This window comes from Marmota flaviventris, chromosome X, assembly GCF_047511675.1.
Source record: "Marmota flaviventris isolate mMarFla1 chromosome X, mMarFla1.hap1, whole genome shotgun sequence".
In the NCBI taxonomy this organism is placed as follows: Eukaryota; Metazoa; Chordata; class Mammalia; order Rodentia; family Sciuridae; genus Marmota; species Marmota flaviventris.
The window spans coordinates 134,051,806-134,075,409 of NC_092518.1; the positions used below are offsets into that span (position 1 = coordinate 134,051,806).

Below are 23,604 nucleotides of genomic sequence, written 5' to 3' on the forward strand. Positions count from 1 at the left end.
ACTGAGGTGGTAGTCTAAAAGACTACAGGAAAGCTTCTTTTAGATATCCCACTCTGCCACTGGGCCTCAGTGGTCTTAGGAGTCTGACCTCACTTCTGGAGGCTGGTGCTGGCCAAAATTCCTGCTGAGGAAGGAGGACTGTCTAGATATTGCCCAGGCTTGGGGAGACCCTTGGGATGTTGGATGCATTTGAAGGTTTGAGTTCAGAAGAGAGTTCAGGAGGCTGCAGAGAGAAGTTGAGGAACTGTCAAGGCAGATGCTATTTGATGCTTTGGAACTAAATGGGGTCACCAAAGACCAGCATATGCAGAGGATACAGCTAGAGAGGAAGCTGTTGGTCCCTTCCTCACTCAGGCTTCATTCCTCTGTGTGTGCGCACAACAAAGAGAAAAAAAAAGATAAGGAGCCTTTTCTGCTATAGGGAAATTTAACCTGACACTTAAATGACAAGAAGCTAGCCATTCCGGAACAGGAGAGAGCATTTCAGAGGAAACAGCAACTATGGATACCCTATTGGGAAAGATTGAAGTTGAATGGTTGGAATGGAGGGAGGGAAAGAAAGGGGGGAGTAAAAGGGACTTGGTGCACAGTGCTCTTTTCTCTCTTTTACCTTGAACTGTCCAGCAGAAGCCATGTATTCACATGGTTCACACATCATCATGAAAGAGCAGGAAGCAAGGTGCTTCACTTCAGGCTGGGCTCTGGCCCAACCCAGTTCTCACCCTCCCCCAACCCAGAGAGATGCTTTTTATCACCTCCTGGTTCTCCTTGTTTCTCTATGCAAAGACAAACTCATATAAATATATAATCTGTCTCTTACCTTTCTATACAAAATGTGGCCTGCTTTTATCTTGCTTGTACCTGGCTACTAGAGTGTCACTTACAACATAGGTGGATAGCCTACACCTATTTCCATATCATGGAGAGCCTCATCATTCTTGTCCTCTCCTCCTTTGCTGAGTATTGATCCCAGGGCTTTCTTTACAATAGGCAAGAGATCTGCCACTGAGCCAAATCTTCAACCTTTTATATTTTTATTTTGAAACAGGGTCTTGCTAAGTTGCCCAGGCTGGTCTCAAACTTGGGGTCCTCCTCCCTCAGCCTCCTGCATAGCTGGCATTACAGGTGTGTACCAGCATGCCTGGTTTACTTTTTTTTTTTATTTCATAGTATCAGGGATTATTGAACCCAGGGGTGCTTAACTGAGCCACATCCTAAGCCCTTTCTTGTATTTTTATTTTTTTGTAGTAATTCTGGGGATTGAACTCAGGGTCTTGTGCATGCAAGGCAAGCACTCTACCAACTGAGCTATATCCCCAGCCCTCTGTATTTTATTTAGAGATGGTCTTGCAGAGTTATTTAGGGCCTTGCAAGGTTATTGAGGCTGGCTTTGAACTCACAATCCTCCTGCCTCAGCCTCCTCATGCCTGGTTTACTTTTAATCTTTATTTTCAACTTTTTCAACCAAGGAAAAATTCACATAGTATAAAGTTAGCCATTTAAAAATGTATAATTCAATGGAATTTCAAATATTCATCATGTTGTGCAACTATCCTATCTATCTGCTCCCAGAACATTTTTGTTACCTCCAAAGGAGATCCTGTATCCATTAAGCTGTCTCTACCCTTCTTCCTCACTACAACCCCTGGCAGCTACTAACCTGTTTTTATGGATTTGACTATTCTGGAACGTTCACATAAACAGAATCATACAATTGTGATCTTGTATGTCTGGCTTATTTCACTAAGCATAATGTTTTGGAGGTTTATTCATATTGTAGCATGAATCAGAATTTCATTTCTTTTGTTTGTATGTATGTGTGGTACTGGGTATTGAACCCAGGGCATTGTGCATACTAGGCAAGAGCCCTATCTCTGAGCTACACCCCCAGTCACCTTTCTTTTTATAACTGAACAATGTTCCATTGTATGTAAAGATCATATTTTGCTTATCCAGTCCTCTGTTGCTGGGCATTTTGAGTATTTCCACCTTTTGGCTATTGTACACAATGTTGCTATGTACATCTATGTACATGGTTTGTGCTTTTAATTTGTATTTCTCTTCACATGTTTAAAATATAGACTTCATCTACCAATTGTCTATTTCTGTCACTTGCTTCTGGGTTTTAGGTCATAATTAGGAAAGTCTTCTGCAGTTCAATGTTGCAAAAGAAATAATGATGTGAGAAGCTGGTGGCTTAGACAGGCTGGAGAAAAGGTCACATTCTGGGTAGATTTTGGGGGAAACCCAGAAGATTTGCTGACAGATAGAATATGGTGTTGAGAGAAAAGAGGAGTGAAGGAAAATTCCAAGGTTTTGGCCTGAGCAAGAGGAGGAATCTACTAAGATGGGGCCCCTGTAACAAGAAGCAAGTTTAGAATGAACAATTAACTACTGGTGGACATATTATGTTGACATTCCTATTAGCTAGCCCAGTGGGGTTGCCAGGCAAAAACTCATATCTATGAACCAGGAGAACTTGAGAAGCTGGAGAAAGAAATTTAAGAGTTGTCAAGATTGACCTTATTTGAGGCTCTGGAACAGAATGAGATCACCAAGCGATCAAAAGGTAACAGTTAGGCTTCTTGAGCAAATGGATGAGATGTAAAAGACAAGACTGAGAAACAGGATGTGACAGGGTGGGTGGTAGTATTTTGCCCTTGTGATAGTTACATGAGAATGCTGAGTGATCACAGGGTTCATTACCAAGCAATTCTACTCCTGTGTAATTACCTCAGAATAACTCCTGCACATTTGATATAAACCTCTGCATAGGTGCCCCCTTGGATTTCAGGCTGAATACTAAGTTGCATATGCATAGGATGAAAATTCAGGAAACCAGTCAATGGAAATCCAGAAGGGTCACACCTTAGGAATCGGTTATAGTAACCCTAGAACAAAGGGTTCCCTAGACCTGTCCTAACAAAGCCTAAAAATCAGTCTTGAGAGGATCAGGCTGATTCACAAGTACCTTAACTGCCTGCCAGAATCCAATACTCTTTTCAAGAAAGACAACTGAATCCAAATTCTGAACTATATAACAATCATACTGATAGCATGTAAGAAAAATCACCACACATGCAAAGAAACAGGGAAATATACCCGCAACCAGGATAAAAATTAGTCAAGTGAAACAGAAATAATTTCAAAATATGCAAGTAAAAAAAGAAGAAAAGCAATCACTTCTATCCAACATTGGACCTAGCCAGAGCAATTAGACAACAAAGAAAATAAAAGGCATACAGTTCAGAAAGGATGAAATCAAACTATCTCTATTCTCAGATGACATGATCTTGTGTATAGAAACTTTAAGGAGCCCTATAAAAGACTTAAAGCAAATAAGCAAGTTCAGCAAGGTTTCAGGATAAAAGATCATCATATAAAAATTATGTCAGCCCAATGTAGTGGCACATGCTTGTAATCCCAGTGACTATGGAGGCTGAGGCCAGAGGATTACAAGTCTGAAGCCATCCTCAGCAACTTAATGAGATCCTGTCTCTAAATAAATGAATGAATGAATGATGAATGAATGAATAAATAAATAAATAAAAGGACTGGGGATATATAGCTTAGTGGTAAAGTGTCCCTGGGTTCAACACCCAGTACCAAAAATAAATACATATGCAAGTAAAATAAAAGTTTTAAAAATAATTTATGTTTTATACACTAGTAATAAACCATCCAAAATGAAATTAAGATAACAATTCCATTACAAGAGTGTCAAAAAGAACAAAATGCTTAGGAATCAATTCCACAAAACAAACAAACAACAACAAATATATATATATATATATATATATATATATATATATATATATATATATATATATAAACCTGCAGGACTTGTACACTGACAACTATAAAACATTGTTGAAAGAAATTAAAGAAGACTGCTATTGTGTGAATGTCCCCTTCAAAATTCATGTTGAAATTTAATTGCCATTGTGCTGATATTAAGAAGAGAGAATTTGCCAGGTGCAAGTTTATAATCTCAGCAATTCCGGAGATTGAGGCAGGAGGATTGCAAGTTCAAAGTCAGCCTTAGGGCAACTCTGTCTCAAAATAACCTTTATGGCCAAGCTCTTCTGGCCACACAGGCAGGAGGATGGCATGTTTGAGGCTAGCATGGGAAACTTAGTGAGACTCTGTCTCAAAATAAAAACTAAAAAGGGCTGGGGTTATAGCTCAGTGGTAGAGCATCTCTGGGTTCAATCTTCAGTACTAAATAAAAAAATAAAGTCAACTGATTGACCGATGTTTTTCCCCAAGCAGGAGTCTATTTATTTATTTATTTTTGGTACTGATGATTGAACCAGGGGCACTTTACCACTGAGCCATATCCCCACCCCTTTTTATTTTTTATTTTGAGATAAGGTCTCACTAAGTTACTTAGGGCCTCACTAGGTCACTGAGCCTGGCCTCAAACTTGCTATCCTTCTTCCTCAGCTTCCCAAGTCACTGGGATTACAGGTATGCACCACCATGCCCAGCCTGGCTACAAGAGAATTTTATTATGTGTGAAAGTATAGTAAGACTCAAAGAGGGGCTGGGGATGTGGCTCAAGTGGTAGCACGCTCGCCTGGCATGCGTGCGGCCCGGGTTCCATCCTCAGCACCACATACAAACAAAGATGTTATGTCCGCCAAAAACTAAAAAATAAATATTAAAAAATTCTCTCTCTCTCTTAAAAAAAAAGACTCAAACAAAGAACACTCTCCAGAGAGAGTGAGATGTCTCAAAGTAGAGAATAACCAGACTACAGATGTTGACCACAGGTACAAAATACTTTCACAGGCTGATCTGTTAGTTCCAGCAACTTGGGAAGATGAACCAGGAGGATCACAAGTTGAAGGCCAGCCTGAGCAACTTATCAAGACTCTGCCTCAAAATAAACAATTAAAAAATTGCTGGGTGTGGTGGCACATGCCTGTAATCCCAGTGGCTCAGGAGGCTGAAGCAGGACAATCACAAGTTGAAAGCCAGTGTGAGCAATTGACCAAGGCCCTAAGAAATTTAGTGAGACCCTGTCTGTAAATAAAATATAAAATAGGGCTGGAGATGGGGCTCAGTGGTTGAGTGCCCCTGAGTTTAATCCCTAGTAAAATAAATAAATAAATTAGAAAGGGGGAGAGGGGCTGGGGTTATAGCTCAGCAGTAGAGCACTTGCCTCCCACTTGTGAGGTATTGGGTTCGATCCTCAGCATCACATAAAAGAGAAATAAATAAAATAAATAAAGATATTGTGTCCATCTTTAAAAAAAAAGAAAGAAAGGTGGGGGATATTGCTTAGTGTCAAAGCACCCCTGGAGTTCCATCTCCTGTGTCAAAATACCTTCACAGCAACATCTAGATGAGGATATGATTAAATACTCAGGGATTATAGCCTGGACAAAGTGACATAATTAACTATGACAACAGCCTGTATTCATGGATTGGAAGACTTACTTTTGTTAAGATGGCAGTATTGGGGCTGGAGATGTGGCTCAAGCGGTAGCATGCTCGTCTGGCATGCGTGTGACCCGGGTTCGATCCTCAGCACCACATACAAACAAAGATGTTGTGTCCGCCGAAAACTAAAAAATAAATATTAAAAAAAAAAGATGGCAGTATTCTTGAATGTGGTGCACAGATTCAAGTCAACCCCCACCAAAGTCCCAGCTGGGTTTTCTGCAGAAACTTTCATGTTTATCCTAAAATTCATATGGAAATATAAGTGACCCTGAATACCCACAACATTCTTGAAAAACATCAGATTTAGAGAACTCATAATTTGAGTTTCAAAACTTACTGCAAATGTCAAAAATCTAAGTATGTGACCCAGCAATTCCGCTCCTAGGTATATACTCCAAACAAATGAATATGTCTTCATGCAAAATGTTGTACGCAGGTGTTTGTAGAAAAAATATGTAGAACAGGCAAAAGGTGGAAACAATTAAAATCTTTAATGATTGATGAATAGATTAATAGAATGTAAATATCCATGCAATGGAATATTATTTGGCACTAAAAAGAAATGAAGTCCTAAACCATATTATAATATGGGTAAACCTTGGAAACTTTAAGAACTCAGACATATTCATATTTTATAATTTCGTTTATCTGAGATGTGCAGAAGAGGCAAGTCCATAGTCTGAAAGTAGACTAGTTTTGCCAGGCTTACTGAATGGGAAGGGAGAGTGACTTTTTTAGGGTATGGGATTTCTTTTGGGGGTGATAAAAATGTTCTGGAATTAGTGGTGATAGTTGCACAACTCTGTGAATATACTGAAAGCCACTGAATTGTATACAATTAATGAGTGACATATGATAGGTGAATCCTGTCTTAATAAAGCTGCTTAAAGAGAAAAGGGAAAGGAAAGCAAGGCAATATCCTCAGTCCCATTCAAGGTCGTGGTAGACTGCTGAAGGAGCCAGGTGTAAGAGGCTGTAAGCCTAGAGTCCTCGTGCTGGTCATTTGCGTGTTATTAGCCACAGGCCCTTTGGGTTGTGACCGTCAGGGGAGTCCTGTGCTAGGACCGCGAGTCCACCCCTGGTGTGCACCTGACTGGCCAGGACAAGGGAGACTTCGCACCCGCAGCAGGTGGCCCGGGGCGCGGGCCCCCGGCGGCCGGGTGGGGCGGGCGCGCCCCAGAGCCCAGGGGGGTGTGGCACGGGCACGCGCGAGTTCCAGGTTGCCCGAAGCAGGAGGCGGAGGGGGGTGGTGCTGGGTGGCGCGCGCCGCGGACGCGGCCATTGAACGAAGGGGGTTGGCTTTCAGGGCCAGGTCTCCGGCGGGTGATGGGGGGCCGGCGCTGCGCTTCGAAGCTCCCAGCTCCAGGGAGAAGCGGCCCGCTTCCTGCGCGCCCCTCTGCTCTAGCTCCCTTGGCCGGCCCTCCCTGGTCGCCCCCGCCCGGCGCGGTGGTACAGTCCGGATTTAAAAGGCCCAGCGGCCGCGGGCTGGCCCAGTGTGTGGGCGGCGGCGGCGGTGCGCTCGGGGCACGGGAGAGGCAGCGGGGGCGCGCGGACGGGGCTGCTGTGGCAAACGGGGCGCGTCCACGTGGCTGGCGGGCGGCCACCCGGAGCCAGCGACGGCGGAGGGATAGGTAGGTGGTCGCCATCCCCGTCGCCCGTGCAGGGACAGTTTTCTCGGTGGCCAGGGATTCGGGCAGCCTGGGGGTCATGCTCGGCCCTTCGGGGGTCAGGCACTGCCCCTGCCTTTGGAGCGGGTAGGGACGGCCAACCTGAACCCAACCCCCTTGCCTGATAGAGTCTTTGTAGCCGAGTGGCGGCCCTTGAGAACATTGCTGCGGCACCTCCACCGACTGAGGTCTTCGAGGGTCTCCTGAGGGGTGCTCCTGGAGAGGGCTGGGCTAGCTGGGATAACACGGTTGTGGGGCACTGGGGACAGGGCGCTGGACCCACGTCTCTGCGTGTGGCTGTCCCCATCATCTGGCTCTCAGCTGGCAGGGCTACAGCTGAGGGGCTGGGTACCTGTGATGCCCAAGGTTGCCACCTTACAGATGGGGGCTGGGGCGGGGTCTTGGGCTACAAATCCTGCCTCTCTAGGACTACTTCCCCACCTGTCTGAGGCCTGTTCCTAGACTTGTCTTCCTGCAAGGTGTATAGGAGGTGGGGGCAGGATGCGGTCTCTCTTCTTTGCCTTCCATTCTTCTCAGGCTGTTGCATTAGGGGTCCAGGATGCAAACCTGACAAAAGAACCCCAGAGAGATGATCAATGGGATCTGAAACTTTGCCATTTCAAGCTGGGCCTGCTCCTTGTTGTAGCAAATGCAGTTTTCCCTTTCTCTCTTTGGTGTCTCCTTGGTTTGGCTTCCTGCACCCTACATGCTGGGTACCCCCTGTTTCCCTTGGGGATTGGGTCCTGGGAGAGAAGCACTGCACTCTGCCCCACTGGCAACCACTACACTGCCTTGCTGTCTTTTCAGACTGGGGCTGGCTGGGTGTGGCCTGGGGGCGAAGTGCCAGTCCTGGCACTGGCCCTATGGCCCCTGCCCCATCTCTCCAAGGCCTCAACTGCATTTGGGGATGTTGCTTCCCAACTAAAAGTCTCCTAGGACTGTCAAGGGTGGGTTTGAGCCCCCTGTACCTCTCCTTTCCCAGCTAAACTCTGGATCTGCAGGGAGAGCCATGCAGGGCTGCCTGGGCATCAGTCTGGCTGTGCCTGAGCAAAGCTTGACTTAATGTCTGTCTCGGTTTGTGGCTATGGGGACAAATGAGACTTGCTTTGTGTTGCAGCGAGGAGGCCAGACAGCAGGCTTCTGGACAGCCAGCTGAGGCCCTGGGGTGGGTGAAGGAGGCAGCTGGGACCAGGAGCAGGGGATGTGGTAGCTCGGAAGCCAGCCTCAGGTGTTGATTACCCAGAGGCTCCTGGTAGCAATGCCATTCTGGGGTAGCATCCCTCCCCCTTCCCCAGGCTTGTGATTGTTCTCTCCTTGTGTTTCCCTTTTCCCAGCTCAGGCGTGGGTTATCTGGGGCCTGGGGCTTCCGCACAGTTGCCTTCCCGTGGGGCTGGCTGCTGTCAGCTCTGGGATGTGGTCTCAGTTCCAGGAGGGCCTTCCACCCTGTCTTCCCAAGCATCTGACTGTGCTGCCCCCTTGGGTGTGGCCCAGCTGAGGCAAGGCCTCCTGGCTCCTTTCCAGAGTGGGAGTGGGGTAGGGGGTGGGGAATGATTGATTGCCCCCAAGCCTGCCTGTGATGCTGCTCACTCATGTGCCCTGCTTGAGGCCTCTCCTCTTTCCCAGCCGTGGTCACCATCTGGGATTCTGGCATGGTGGTGGGTGAGCAGCTCTGGTCCCCTGTGGCCCTGGGCCAGGCAGGCCAGGAGGAAGGCAGGCAGCGTGGGCCTCTGACTCCCATTTGCCATCTCTCCTCAGGCCCATACCCGGCACAGCTGCTGGCCATGCCCACTGTTTGCCTCCTGCTGCTGCTCTTCCTCACCATGGAGGAAGGTCTGGGTAGCAGCAGGCCCTTCCGTGCCTTTGTGGTGACAGACACCACACTCACCCACCTGGCTGTTCACCGAGTGACTGGGGAGGTTTTTGTGGGTGCAGTGAACCGGGTCTTCAAGCTGGCCCCCAACCTGACTGAATTGCGGGCCCACGTCACTGGGCCTGTTGAGGACAATGCTCGCTGCTACCCACCCCCCAGCATGCGAGTGTGTGCCCACCGCCTGGTGCCCGTGGACAACGTGAATAAGTTGCTGCTCATAGACTATGCAGCCCGTCGCCTAGTGGCCTGTGGCAGCATCTGGCAGGGCATCTGCCAGTTCCTTCGCCTGGATGACCTCTTCAAGCTGGGTGAGCCTCATCACCGCAAAGAGCACTACCTGTCAGGGGCCCAGGAACCTGACTCCATGGCTGGTGTCATTGTGGAGCAGGGCCAGGGGCCTAGCAAGCTATTTGTAGGCACTGCTGTGGATGGCAAGTCAGAGTACTTTCCTACCTTGAGCTCCCGCAAGCTCATTGGCGACGAGGACAGTGCTGATATGTTCAGTCTGGTAGGTGAACTGTGCCTGTCCACTCAGTCTTCCTCACCTGCTTCTTATGACCCCAGTCCCTATCCCCTGTTTCCTTTACTCAGTCCTGGTTCTTGAGAGAGCCCTTAGTCTGGGAGGGGAATTTTTATCCACTCACTGTCACAGAGATGCAGACAAGCTGTTGACGAAGGGAGGACAGCCTGAGCCTACCGTGGGGACCCCGTCTATGGGGGAACTAGTTATCCTTTCCTCTGTGGTCTTTCTGCCCTGGGTTCCTGTGATTGTCCACGCAGGGCAGGTGGGGGATCATGATGGAAGCCCCTGGTGGGTGGTGGTGTTGGAGTAGGGCTGGAAGGTGTAGGTGGGGTGGGTAGTGGGGCCTAGGCTTCATCTTATGCTTGTACTTTGCCTGCTCCCCAGGTGTACCAGGATGAGTTTGTCTCCTCTCAGATCAAGATCCCCTCAGACACACTGTCCTTGTACCCTGCCTTTGACATCTACTACATATATGGCTTTGTTAGTGCCTCCTTCGTGTACTTCTTGACACTGCAGCTAGACACCCAGCAGACTCTGCTGGACACAGCAGGCGAGAAATTCTTCACGTCCAAGATTGTGCGCATGTGTGCAGGGGACTCGGAGTTCTACTCATATGTGGAATTCCCCATTGGTTGTTCCTGGCGTGGTGTGGAGTACCGTTTGGTGCAGAGTGCCCACCTGGCCAAACCTGGCTTGCTGCTGGCCCAGGCCCTGGGTGTGCCAGCTGACGAGGATGTCCTCTTCACCATCTTCTCTCAGGGCCAGAAGAACAGGGCCAGCCCACCTCGGCAGACCATCCTCTGCCTCTTTACCCTCAGCAACATCAATGCCCACATCAGGCGCCGCATCCAGTCCTGCTATCGTGGGGAGGGCACATTGGCCCTGCCCTGGCTGCTGAACAAGGAGCTGCCCTGCATCAACACCGTGAGCTCCTTGCCCACCCCACAGTGTTCCCAGGCTGGGCTTGGCAACTCTGCTGGCCTGCCCACTTCTTGGGCTGGATATCCAGTTTTAGGCTTGGCATGGCCCTGGGAGTGCCACCTCATTCCTGACACCCATTTCTTCTTTCTGTAGACCCCTTCCCTCTCTCTTCTTTCTGCACTCCTTCTTACTGCCATTCTTTTGCTGGGTGTCATCTGCTCATAGACTATCACCTTTTTCTTCCTGCCCCTCCATCCATTCCTAGTTTGTTCACCCTTGCTCCTTCTCAAGTCAGTAAGAGTCTCCCAGTCTGACCCTGTCTTTTTCTGTCTGAGGTATTAGGGATTGAACCCATGAGTCCTCTACCACTGAGCTACATCCCCAGTCCATTTTATTTTCAGACAGCGTCTTGCTGAGTTCCTGAGGCTAGCCTCAAACTTATAATCTTCCTCCCTTAGCCTCCCAAGTTGCTGAGATTATAGTTGTGTACTACCATGACCAGCTGCCTGTCCCTCTGTTGCAGGCCCAGGCTTCTCCCCTCCATGTTCTCCCTCCTTAGTCTCCAGTTTCCTATGGGGACCTGGCTGGACAGCATTGACTTCCAGATCCTGTGTCCTGGCAGGACATGAGATCTGATGCCCTCTGTCCAGGTTGGACTTTCATGCACCCCTCCTGTTTTACCAGCCCATGCAGATCAATGGAAACTTTTGTGGGTTGGTGTTGAACCAGCCATTGGGCGGCCTGAATGTGATTGAGGGGCTGCCCCTGCTGGCTGACAGCACTGATGGTATGGCCAGTGTGGCTGCCTACACCTACCACCAGCACTCTGTGGTCTTCATTGGCACACGCAGCGGCAGTCTGAAGAAGGTGGGCCCTGGAACCCTTGGCATGTGGGGATGGGGGAAGTATCTCAGCTCTGGGACAAGAGGTATGGGTGGGAATGCACAGTTGAGCCCTGGAAGACCTTGGATAGACCACAGTGACCAGCCCCAGGAGCCTAGCCCTGCTCTTTTGGTGATCCCTCAACCACCCATCCTCACTAGTGCCAGCACCCACTCTGGTCTGAATTGCTTGCTTCCTGTGGCTCTGAGGACAGAGATCACATGTATTGTGGGGCCTCCCTCTCCCTGCCAGGAGAGCAGGGCTGAGGCTAAGTTGTCGTTTTTGCAGCCCTTTGCCCTGCAGTCCTCTTGCTCTTTCCCTGTTTAACACTGCCTCATCCTTTTGTTCTTACCTGAGACATTGCCTTCCTGGAAAGGGTTTTTCTAGGTTCCCATTCCCATCCCACATTATTTTCCTCATGGACACTGGGACAGCTTAACTGCTGGACCCCCCCGCCCTTTTTATTTTTCTTTGGCAGTACTGGGAGTAGGGGTGCTCTATCACTGAGCTACATCCCCAGCTCCCTTCTCTCTCTCTCTCTCTCTCTCTCTCTCTATGTATATATATATATATATATATATATATATATATATATATATATATATATATATATATGGTACTGGGGATTGAACCAGGGGTGCTTTACCACTGAGCCACACCCCCAGTCCTTTTATTTTTTATTTTGAGACAGGGTCTCACTAAGTTGTTGAGGGTCTTGCTAAGTTGCTGAGGTTGACCTCAAACTTGCGATCCTCCTGTCTCAGCCTCCTGAATCACTGGTATTACAGGTGTGCACCACCATGCCTGGCATCCCCAGCCCTTGTTATTTATTATTTTGAGATGGGGTCTCTGTATTGCCCAGGCTGGCCTTCAATTTACAATTCTCTGGCCTTAGCCTCCTGAGTCACTGGGATTGCAGGGTGCACCACCACACCCTGCTGTAATGACTTTATTGAACTATATAATTCACAAGCCATATAATGTACTCCTTTAAAGCATACAATTCCGTGGTTTTTAGCATATTTGCAGAGTTGTGCAGCTTTCACCACTGTCTCATTCCAGGACATTTCCATCACCCTAAAAAATGTCATACCATTTGGCTATCATCCCTACTCCCCCATCCACCAGACCTTTCTGTCTCCTGGGAGCATTTTCTGGCTGACTCTGGGAGCAGTTTCTACCCTGCTTTCCCTGTCCTACGGTTGTGGCTTTGGGAGCCATAGGCATACAGGCCAGGCACTGAGTGGTAGCAGGCCATGGCTTCAGCTCAGCCACAACATAGAAAGTCCTGGCTCAAGAAGAGCGTGCCCTGGATACAGGGGACTGCAGCGGCATCCGGCTGGCCTGTCATTCCTGTGCCTTGTTCTTGTGGCTCAGGTACGGGTTGATGGCTCCCAGGATGCCTACCTATATGAGACAGTCCCTGTGGTGGATGGCAGCCCCATTCTCCGAGACCTCCTCTTTAGCCCTGATTACCGGCACATCTACCTCCTGAGTGAGAAGCAGGTGGGCCCACGGTGGGTGGTGGTGGGTGGGGGGGTAGGGGTAGGCTGGGTGCTGATATGGCTGTCCTCAGGTGAGCCAGCTTCCAGTGGAGACATGTGAGCAGTACCTGAGCTGTGCAGCCTGCTTGGGCTCAGGGGACCCACACTGCGGTTGGTGTGTGCTACAGCACAGGTGAGGGCAGCAGGTGCAGGGTGGCAGGGCAATGGGTTTGCTGGGGCTGTCCTCTGGGGGGAGGCTTCTCCCTATTTGTGCCCAGCAGCTTCCCTGCCCTCCCTCCTCCAGTTTTTCCAGCTAATGAGTGCAACCTCCACCCTGAGTGACGTCCTTTGGATCCCAGGGGACAAGGCTGAGGCACGATGTTGCCTGGCACTGTGAGCTGGCCAGTCTTCCTGTTCCCCCACTTTCTTACTGCATCCCCACCAAGGCCCTCTTGGGGCAGTGGTGGGACCAGTTCTGGCCTGTCCCCATGTAGGTGCTGCCGTGAAGGGGCTTGTCCCGGTGCCTCTGCCCCACATGGCTTTGCAGAGGAGCTGAGCAGGTGTGTACAGGTGCGAGTCAGGCCCAACAACGTGTCAGTGACATCACCTGGGGTGCAGGTGAGTGGCATGGAGGGTGCTTGAACCCATGTGTGCTGAACAGGGAGGCTGCACCCTGCTCTGAGCCCTCTGCCTCCCCCAGCTGACTGTAGCCATGCGCAACGTGCCAGACCTCAGTGCGGGTGTGAGCTGTGCCTTTGAGGAGGTGACAGAGAGCGAGGCTGTCCTGTTGCCCTCCGGGGAGCTGCGCTGCCCCTCACCCTCCCTCCAGGAGCTCCAGGCTCTTACCAGGGGGCACGGTCAGTGGGTTGGGGCTGCTTGGAATGGGGTGGGTGGGGTGGCTAGTTGTCCCTGTTAGTTGATGGTTGCCCCTGGGTTTGCTGCAGGGGCCACCCGCACTGTGCAGCTGCAGCTGCTCTCCAAGGAGACTGGTGTGAGGTTTGCTGGGGCTGATTTTGTCTTCTACAACTGCAGTGTCCTCCAATCGTGAGTACCTGGACTAGCATCTATCCCTGGGGACTAAAGGGGACTCTGGAATAGGCAAGAACTTCAGGGGTCTGTTTCTGGGGGCCTCAGGGACTACAGCTGTCAAGCCTTCTTGATCCCTGTCCCCATGTTTCTTTGCGGCTGATGTGAGGTATGGGCCTTTGGTGCCTGGCTATGTTCTTCCTTTATTTCCCAGTGTGTCCTGTGAGAAGGCAGTGCAGGGTGGCATGGCCTTCTCTCCTATTTCTGAAGCTAGTCCTTGCCCCCAGGTGCATGTCCTGTGTTGGCAGCCCCTATCCCTGCCATTGGTGTAAGTACCGCCATGTGTGTACCAGCCACCCCCACGAGTGCTCCTTCCAGGAGGGCAGGGTCCACAGCCCTGAGGTGAGGCGGGTGCCATGTGTTCTGTGAAGGGGCTGGGCTTCTCAGGTGGCCTCTGGCTTTTCTGCATTTGATCTCTTTAGTTTCTTTGGGCCTGGAGAAGAGTAGAGGCCCAGGGTGCCACTGACAGGTGCTTTCTCCCCAGGGCTGCCCTGAGATCTTGCCTCGTGGGGACCTCCTGATCCCCGTGGGTGTCATGCAGCCTCTCACCCTGCGGGCTAAAAACCTGCCACAGCCCCAGTCAGGCCAGAAGAACTATGAGTGTGTGGTCCGGGTACAGGGGCGGCAGCAGCGAGTGCCAGCCGTGCGCTTCAATAGCAGCAGTGTGCAGTGTCAGAATGCCTCGGTAAGACCCTACTAGGGCCTCCACTCCCAAGTGCAAGCTGAAGACAGGGGTGGTTCCTGTCTATGGCCAGCTTGCTGGTTTGCAAGCCTCGGGTGGCCCTGGCAGGGAAACTACTGAGTTTCCTGCTGGGGTTCCTGAGTTGAGGAGAGGGAGAGTTGGCAAGAGTTTTGGAGGAGGGTCTGCTTATGTCATCTGGAGTCACATGGGTCTGATTTCCCCAGTACTCTTATGATGGTGACGAGTATGGTGACACTGAGCTGGACTTCTCTGTTGTCTGGGATGGAGATTTCCCCATTGACAAGCCTCCCAGCTTCCGAGGTGAGGGGTGACATGGGACTGAAGAGCCTGCCTGCCTCCAGGGTAGGGTTGGCACTCCGGGGCGCAGTTCTGCGGGCTCTAGTGCTCCCTGCTTCTCTGCCATTGCTACTGTGTCAGCAGTACCCCCTGTGTTCACAGCCCTCCTGTACAAGTGCTGGGCTCAGCGGCCCAACTGCGGCCTCTGCCTCAAGGCTGACCCCCGCTTCAACTGTGGCTGGTGCATCACAGAAAACAGGTGCCAGCTGCGGGCCCATTGCCCAGCCCCCAAGACCAACTGGATGCACCCAAGCCAGAAGGGGACCCGGTGTAGCCACCCACGCATCATCCAGGTCAGCCTCCTCCATCAGTCATATACCTCCTGCTGGGCACCTGTGAGGAGTCTGCTGACCCTCCCCTCCTATACCACACTGCAGATCTACCCGCTCATGGGGCCCAAGGAGGGAGGCACCCGGGTCACCATCGTGGGTGAGAACCTGGGCCTTGCCTCCAGGGAGGTGGTCCTGCGAGTGGCTGGTGTGCGTTGCAACTCCATCCCCACTGAGTACGTCAGTGCTGAGAGGTGAGTGTGACCATGTGGGTACCCTGCCCCTGTCTGCCATGGCTGGCCCTGACCTTCCCTAACCTCTAGGATCGTTTGTGAGATGGAGGAGTCACTGGTGCCCAGCCCGCAGCCAGGGCCTGCTGAGCTCTGTGTAGGCGACTGTTCTGCCGACTTCCGGACACAGTCCGAGCAGCTCTACAGTTTTGTGGTGTGTGGCCCATTATCCCCTTCCCCTTCCCAGCTCTTTCCCTTCCCCATCCAAGGGGGATGCAGAACAGCCCCTGCACTGGGCTGGCTCCTCCCTCCCCTCAGGGCTGCTTCTTCCCCAGACCCCGACATTTGACCGTGTAAGTCCTACTCGGGGCCCAGCTTCAGGGGGCACGCGACTCACCATCTCTGGCAGCTCTCTGGATGCCGGCAGCAGGGTCACAGTAACCGTGAGAGATGGCGAGTGCCAGTTTGTGAGGTGGGCTGAGCATTGGAGGGGAATTGTGGGGGCAGGGCATCTGAAGGTCCCCAGTCACCTGCCTCAAGCACCCTGCTTGCTCATGTAGAAGAGATGCTGAGGCCATCGTATGTATCTCGCCTGTCTCCACCCTGGGCCCCAGCCAGGCCCCCATCACCCTTGCCATTGACCGAGCCAACATCTCTAGCCCTGGAGTCATCTATACCTACACTCAGGACCCTACCGTCACTCGTCTTGAGCCTACCTGGAGCATCATTAAGTAAGACTCTGGGGAGGATGGGGTCAGAGACTGGGTTAGATCCCTGAGCTTCTTCCCTAGAGCCTCACCTGGTAAGTGGGGCCTTGGCCATCAAGTGATGTGTCCTTTTGAGCCTGAGCCTCCCCTGGTGGAGGGGGCAGAGTTGTACTGAGGACACAGTACCTGGCACCTGCTGGGTGATCCAGGGTCAGGGAGGCCCTGGGCTCTCATGGCAGCCTTGATAACTCTCCAGGGCTGGGTGGGGAGGAACCCTGAGGTCCCTTATCCCTGTCCCAGTGGAAGCACTGCCATCACTGTGAGTGGGACCCACCTGCTGACCGTCCAGGAGCCCCGGGTCCGGGCCAAGTACCGTGGCATTGAGACTACCAATGTGAGTAACAGTTGCCTTTGCCCTGCTGTGCCTATATTGCTCATAGCTTCATGCACCAGGCTGCCCACCCATGTTCCTACAGACATGCCAGGTGATCAACGATACTGCCATGCTGTGTAAGGCCCCCGGCATCTTCCTTGGGCAGCCTCAGCCCAGGGCCCAAGGCGAGCACCCTGATGAGTTTGGCTTCCTGCTGGACCACGTGCAGACAGCCCGCTCTCTCAATCGCTCCTCCTTCACCTACTATCCTGACCCCAGCTTTGAGCCGCTTGGGCCCTCTGGCGTCCTGGATGTCAAACCTGGCTCCCATGTTGTGCTAAAGGTGCTGGTGGGGCAGGGAGGGGTGGGGAGAGAAAGGAACAAGTAGGGACCTGGAGAACCCTGGACTGACTGAGTCCTCCACCTCCAGGGCAAGAACCTGATCCCGGCAGCAGCTGGCAGTTCCCGCCTCAACTATACAGTGCTTATCGGAGGCCAGCCTTGTGCACTCACCGTCTCAGACACACAACTCCTGTGTGACTCGCCCAGTCAGACAGGCCGGCAGCCTGTCATGGTTGGTGGGAGATGGGGAGGTCACCCGGGCAGCCTGGAGGGGAGGGGGGGGTAGGCTCACCCTGGACCTGTCCCCACAGGTGCTGGTGGGTGGCCTGGAGTTCTGGCTGGGTACCCTGCACATCACAGCTGAGCGGGCACTGACCCTGCCAGCCATGGTGGGGCTGGCAGTGGGGGGTGGGCTCCTGCTTCTGGCCATCACTGCTGTGCTGGTCGCCTACAAGCGCAAGACTCAGGATGCAGACCGCACACTTAAGCGGCTCCAGCTGCAGATGGACAACCTGGAGTCCCGTGTGGCCCTGGAGTGCAAGGAAGGTGCCTGAGGCAGGGAGTGTGATGCGGGCTGTGGGAGTTGGGGGCCCACCCTTTACCTACTCAGCTCACTCACACCTTTCTCCAGCTTTCGCAGAACTACAGACAGACATCAATGAGCTAACAAATCACATGGATGGGGTGCAGATCCCTTTCCTGGACTATCGGACCTATGCAGTGCGCGTGCTCTTCCCAGGCATTGAGGCCCACCCAGTGCTTAAGGAGTTGGATGTGAGCCACCCCTGGCCTGCCCATGCCTTGTTTCCCCCAGGGCCACTCCTACTCTCTGAGACTCCCTGTTCCGCACAGACCCCCCCAAATGTCGAGAAGGCTCTGCGCCTCTTTGGGCAGCTGCTGCACAACCGTGCCTTCGTACTCACCTTCATCCACACGCTGGAGGCCCAGAGCAGCTTTTCCATGCGTGACCGTGGCACTGTGGCCTCACTCACCATGGTGGCCCTGCAGAGCCGGCTGGACTATGCCACTGGGCTGCTGAAGCAACTGCTGGCAGACCTCATAGAGAAAAACCTCGAGAGCAAGAACCACCCAAAGCTGCTGCTGCGCAGGTCTGTACTATCCTGCCTGGCCCTTCCCCCAGCTCACCCCTGGCTAGCCCCATTCGTGTCTAGGTTACACACTTGGCCCTGCTCTTTGTCAGGGCCCTGGCCTTACGAGGCCAGGGCCTGAGCACTCTTCTCCTACCCTAGGACAGAGTCAGTGGCTGAGAAGATGCTTACCAACTGGTTCACATTTCTGCTGCATAAGTTTCTGAAGGTGTGCTTGGTGGGCTGGGCAGCAGGGGAAGGACTGTTGGGGGACACCTGGCTGTTAGGCAGGCAGCAAGCTGTGCACCTGACTCCAACTGCAGGAGTGCGCTGGGGAGCCACTCTTCCTGCTCTACTGTGCCATCAAGCAGCAGATGGAGAAGGGTCCCATTGATGCCATAACGGGCGAGGCACGCTATTCTCTGAGTGAGGACAAGCTCATCCGACAACAGATTGACTACAAGACACTGGTGAGGAGCACAGGGACAGGTGGGCACGAGATGTGGGGATGGGGAGAGGCCTTGCCCCAGACTGATGCTCCTCTGGTGCCCTTTACCCTTAGACACTGCACTGTGTGTGCCCAGAGAGTGAGGGCAGCACCCAGGTCCCAGTGAAGGTTCTCAACTGTGACAGCATAACTCAGGCCAAAGACAAGCTGCTGGACACTGTGTACAAGGGCATCCCCTACTCCCAGCGCCCCAAAGCTGAGGATATGGATCTGGGTGAGGCCCCCTCTCCCTCCTCCTGGCCCCCACCTATACATGCCAAGGGGGCTGTTATGCTCCCCATTTGAGTTTGGTTCCCTGAAAGAAATAGACCCAGAGTCTTGGGGGAATGCTTTTAAGGGCTAACTGTGGCCCACAGAATGGCGCCAGGGCCGCATGGCCCGCATCATCCTCCAGGATGAGGACGTTACTACCAAGATTGAGTGTGACTGGAAGAGGGTCAACTCCCTGGCCCACTACCAGGTGAGAGGCTGGGAACCTGACCACCCCCAGGGCCACATGGGAGCTAGGGTATTGCCCTGAATCACAGCAGGACACAGGAGGAGTGGTCCTGGCTTCTCCCAGCCCTTTTGCCTTGAGTACCACCCATATGTACACTAAAGGGTCTGGGTGCAGAGGGTGATGGCCTTTGGCTTCCTATACTGCCCCTTCTCTGTCTCTGGGACCTTCAGGTGACAGATGGTTCCTTAGTAGCACTCGTGCCCAAACAAGTATCTGCCTATAACATGGCCAACTCCTTCACCTTCACCCGCTCCCTCAGCCGCTATGGTAAGTGTCCTTAGCATGGTGACTTCTGCTGGCCCTTTATCCTTTGAGGCTGCATAAGCCATCCTGGGGAGCCCCCAAGTAGCTTGGTTGGCCCTGGAGGCTTTACCAGGGAGGTAAATGCCCTTGGGAGGCTTCCCATTCTGTACAGCCTCAAAGTTGGATGGGTCAGCAAGAGCAGACAATCTGCTGGGCTCCTGGGAAAGAGTGGGGCAAGAAGTTGGGCAATGGCCACTGGCTCCAGTGATCTAAGGGTCACACTTGTTCTCTGCCCCAGAGAGCTTGCTCCGCACTGCTAGCAGCCCTGATAGCCTCCGCTCACGGGCACCCATGATCACACCTGACCAGGAGACGGGCACCAAACTGTGGCACCTGGTAAAGAATCATGACCACGCCGACCACCGAGAGGGGGACCGTGGCAGCAAGATGGTCTCAGAGATCTATCTAACACGGCTTTTGGCCACTAAGGTGTGCATCTGCCCTATGTCATCTCAGTCTCTGCACAAATACCCTCTAGCCCCAGCCACTTTCTCAGGGCTTTGGAATAAGAACTCTAAACCCAATGTTCAGTTGGGTCTTATAGGAAAGCCTCTCTTTTTTGTGTATGGGGGGGCATTCAACCACTGAGCCACATCCCCAGCCCTACTTTGTATTTTATTTAGAGACAGGGTCTCACTGAGTTGCTTAGTGCCTCGCCATTGCTGAGGCTGGCTTTGAACTCATGATCCTTGCAATCCTCCTGCCTCAGCTTCCCAAGCTGTTGGGATAACAGTTGTACACCACCACGCCAGGTGGAAAGCCCGTCTGTTTGCCAAGACTTTCTGCCTATTTGCTAGGCTTCAGGAACAATCTGACCTAGGTCCCTCATAGCTTGTGTCCTCACTGTTCCCCATAGGGCACACTGCAGAAGTTTGTGGATGACTTATTTGAAACAGTATTCAGCATTGCCCATCGGGGCTCAGCCCTGCCCCTGGCCATCAAGTACATGTTTGACTTCTTGGATGAGCAGGCTGATCAGCGCCAGATCAGTGATCCTGATGTGCGCCACACCTGGAAGAGCAACTGGTACTGCCCTATTCCTGGCTGCTGATGGCTTCCTGGGGATGGGTGGATGGAAGAGGCTGGTGGCTTTGCCAACACCTAGGCCCCATGGAGGATAGGTGACCAGCAGGGACAGGAAAAGATGGTGGCTTGGCCTGGAGGCAAGTGAGTCTGTAGGTAGATGTTGCTAGGTGCTTTGGGTGAGTGGGATGTGGGCAGTGAGGCCAGTTCTGAGATGTGGCCCTTTGCCCTCCAGGGTCTTGTGCAGGGTAGAGGTGCTGATTGCTTGTCATAGGTGGTGGTAGTGGTAAAAGTGAAAGCTGCAGAGGGACTTGAGACCTATTGAGGACAGAGGGGCCATTTCCTCTTATTTCTCACTGCCTGAAGTCCAACTGAAACTTCAAATGTCATATGTGTCTCTTGCCACCTCAGGACAAGATGTGAACTGGCCAGACAGGAATAAGTGTGAAGGGAGGCAGTGGTGGTAGTGGGTCCATGGGGGCTACTAGGAGCCTTGGATATGTGTCCCTCTGTTCAGCCTGCCCCTGCGCTTCTGGGTGAATGTGATCAAGAACCCTCAATTCGTGTTTGACATCCACAAGAACAGCATCACAGATGCTTGCCTGTCAGTGGTGGCCCAGACCTTCATGGACTCCTGTTCCACATCAGAGCACCGCTTGGGCAAGGACTCACCTTCCAACAAGCTACTCTATGCCAAGGACATTCCCAACTACAAGAGCTGGGTGGAGAGGTGGGCCCCAAGAGGAGACTGCTGTGGGTGACTGAGTTACCCCACCCTAGGCAGCCTGTATAAGACGAGCCAGCTGAGGAAAAAAGCCCCTGAGGCTGGCTGGGCAGCAAGGGCAGGGGTTTTGGAATTTGTGATATCTGCTTGATTAACCTACTCAGGGTCCCAACAGGTACTACCGAGACATTGCAAAGATGGCTTCCATCAGTGACCAAGACATGGATGCCTACCTGGTGGAGCAGTCCCGCCTCCATGCCAGTGACTTTAATGTCCTAAGTGCACTCAGCGAACTCTACTTCTATGTCACCAAGTACCGCCAGGAGGTGTGTTGTGCACCCTTTAGACCCCTAGTGACTTGACCCTGAAGGTTCAGCCAGGCTCAAGGCAGGGGGCTGATGGGGGCTGGGGAGTACTACAAGGAGGTAGATGGGACAGAGGGGATACAGAGTACATCTTTAGATTGTTTATGGTTTCCTCCTCATTTGGCCAGGCCCAGGGGTCAGCACAGATGATACTCTGCATGGAGGCTGAGATTTGAGGGACACAGAAGAGAAGCCATTGGCTAGAGCTCAGGGTTCCCACTAGGCAAAAGTTAAGGGGCTGAGCCAGATGCTATGATGCATGTCTGTAATCCCAGCTATTTGGAGGCTGAGGCAAGTGGATCACGAGTTCAAGACCATCCTCTAATGTAATGAGGCCTTGTCTCAAAATTAAAAGGGCTGGGCAGTGGTGCAGCATTTGCCTAACATGTGTGACAGCCTGGATTCAATCCCCAGTACAGCAAAAAGAGGGTGTGCAGTTTGAGCACTGGAATGGATGGTCTTAGGGGTGTGGGATGGGGATAGAAGTGGGTGGGGCCAGCCATTTATAGGACTTGTGGGCTTTGTAATTGGAGATGTTAGTAGGGGTGGGGCATAAACCTGTGGACTTCAAGATTTATTCTTGGTTGAAGGATTGGATGTGGGCCAGGAGAGAAACAGAGGAGCCAAGGGTGACTGCAGGGTGTTTTGCCTAAGCAATTGGCAGGACAGGCTCCACTGCCATAAACGCAGGATGGAAAGACTGTGGGTGGAACAGTCCTATGATAGGGTTAGGGACAGAGACCGGGAGTTCTTCAGCCCCACTCCGGCCTTCCGTGGAAAGTGGGAAAGCCCTGGGGAAACCTCAGAGCACTCTCAGGTTGGGTAGGAGGAAGAGTGCCCAGGTAGACTGGATTGTCTGGGGAGGCTGAACCAAGTACTGTTCTATAGCCAAGAGGGCTAAGAGACTTGACATGCCAAGTAGGCATCTGGATATTGGGTCTGGAATTTGGGGGAAAGTGTGGGCTGGAAATGCACCTTTGTGAGCCAGTACAAGGCATTTAAAGCCCTGACCATGGGTGGGCTTACCGAGGGAAGTCAGAGTGGGTTCAGAGGGGTGTGTGGCCCAAGCGTGCAGCCCTGGGCTACTCAGAGATCGGAGAGGAGAAGAGGCTCTGGCAGCAGGGTGGGAGGGAACCCAAGAGTGTCTCAAGGAGTCCTACAGCCTGAGGAAGGACCCCCTCAGGGTCAAGCAGAGGAGAGCGGCCTTCTCTGCAGGGTGCTACAGCTGGTCAAGGAGGATGGAACTATAGCACACTCCCCGGGTCTGGCTATGAGATCACGGAGACCTAAACAAGAGAGGTCCGGGTGGAGGAGGTTTGGGGCTAGAAGGCCATGGGAAGGGGGCAGTCCGTACAGTGAGTCTAGACTACACTTGGGAAGGGGCTGCATGCTGGCCGTAGAGTAGAAAGCTCCATAATTGGAAGGTGCTGGGAGTCAAGGTGAATTGGTGGGTTTGTTCAGAGGTGAGAGATTTGAACCATGAGCTTCCCACAGGGGCTGCAGGGAGTGGATGGGCTGAGTCATGCAGGACAGAAGAGCCCAGCTGGGAAGTGGGGGGCTTTGATAGGGAGAGCTGGGCCTTCCCCTTGAGTCCAGATCCAGGGGACCCTTCTCCTCCAGATTCTCGCTGCCCTGGACAGGGATGCGTCTTGTCGGAAGCACAAGTTGCGCCAGAAGCTGGAGCAGATCATCAGCCTCATGTCCAGCAACGGCTGAGGGTGGTGGAATTGGTGGGAGGGGGCTTCTCAGTCCTGAGCCAAGCTGTCCACAGCCCCCATCAAGGGGTGTGGCTGGCTCCAGCCTGAGTATCTGGGGCAGAGCCCCAGATCAGGTGTTGTGGGGAAGATCATTGAGCCAAGATGCCCCCAGCACACCTGGGCCCCCTTCATTAGTGCCTTGCTTTGGGCCCTGCACGGGGAGGGGATGATGGGACCATCCCCCCCAGCAGCAATACCCCCTCCCTCCTGCCCATGTGTTGGGATAGCCCCGCCCTCTGTGCTATTTATACCCCAACCACCTATTTATTAAATTTGATTCCACATCGATTTCCATCTGTAAGTATGTGTCCCCATGGAGTGTTGCCAACCTCCCTGACCTTCCTCTCCTTGAGTTGTTCTGGGCTCTGTCACCCATCCAGGCTCCTTTGTGACATTGCCAGCCTTGACCTAGCCTCTGCACCTCATCTTAGGTATGGCTGCCCCACCTGACCCAAGAAGAGGGCCAGGGTACCAGCAGGACTTGGGGTGGGCC

At 52.4% G+C, this 23,604-nt stretch overlaps 1 protein-coding gene across 1 annotated transcript; it reads left to right on the forward strand.

The window, feature by feature from the left end:
• The first annotated feature begins 7,025 nt into the window (after positions 1-7,025).
• Positions 7,026-23,399, forward strand: Plxna3 (plexin A3). Its single transcript, XM_071606206.1, has 33 exons — positions 7,026-7,082; positions 8,874-9,496; positions 9,896-10,435; positions 11,117-11,299; positions 12,692-12,820; positions 12,891-12,991; positions 13,293-13,416; positions 13,499-13,655; positions 13,743-13,842; positions 14,112-14,226; positions 14,369-14,569; positions 14,791-14,887; positions 15,026-15,216; positions 15,301-15,446; positions 15,516-15,636; positions 15,758-15,894; positions 15,983-16,153; positions 16,430-16,523; positions 16,606-16,845; positions 16,933-17,076; positions 17,156-17,390; positions 17,476-17,618; positions 17,697-17,953; positions 18,095-18,161; positions 18,256-18,402; positions 18,495-18,654; positions 18,797-18,900; positions 19,110-19,206; positions 19,481-19,671; positions 20,099-20,268; positions 20,783-20,995; positions 21,165-21,315; positions 22,975-23,399. Exons 2-33 carry the CDS (start codon positions 8,900-8,902, stop codon positions 23,068-23,070), a joined length of 5,619 nt encoding a protein of 1,872 aa, XP_071462307.1. The 5' UTR covers positions 7,026-7,082; positions 8,874-8,899; the 3' UTR covers positions 23,071-23,399.
• The last annotated feature ends 205 nt before the right edge of the window (positions 23,400-23,604 follow it).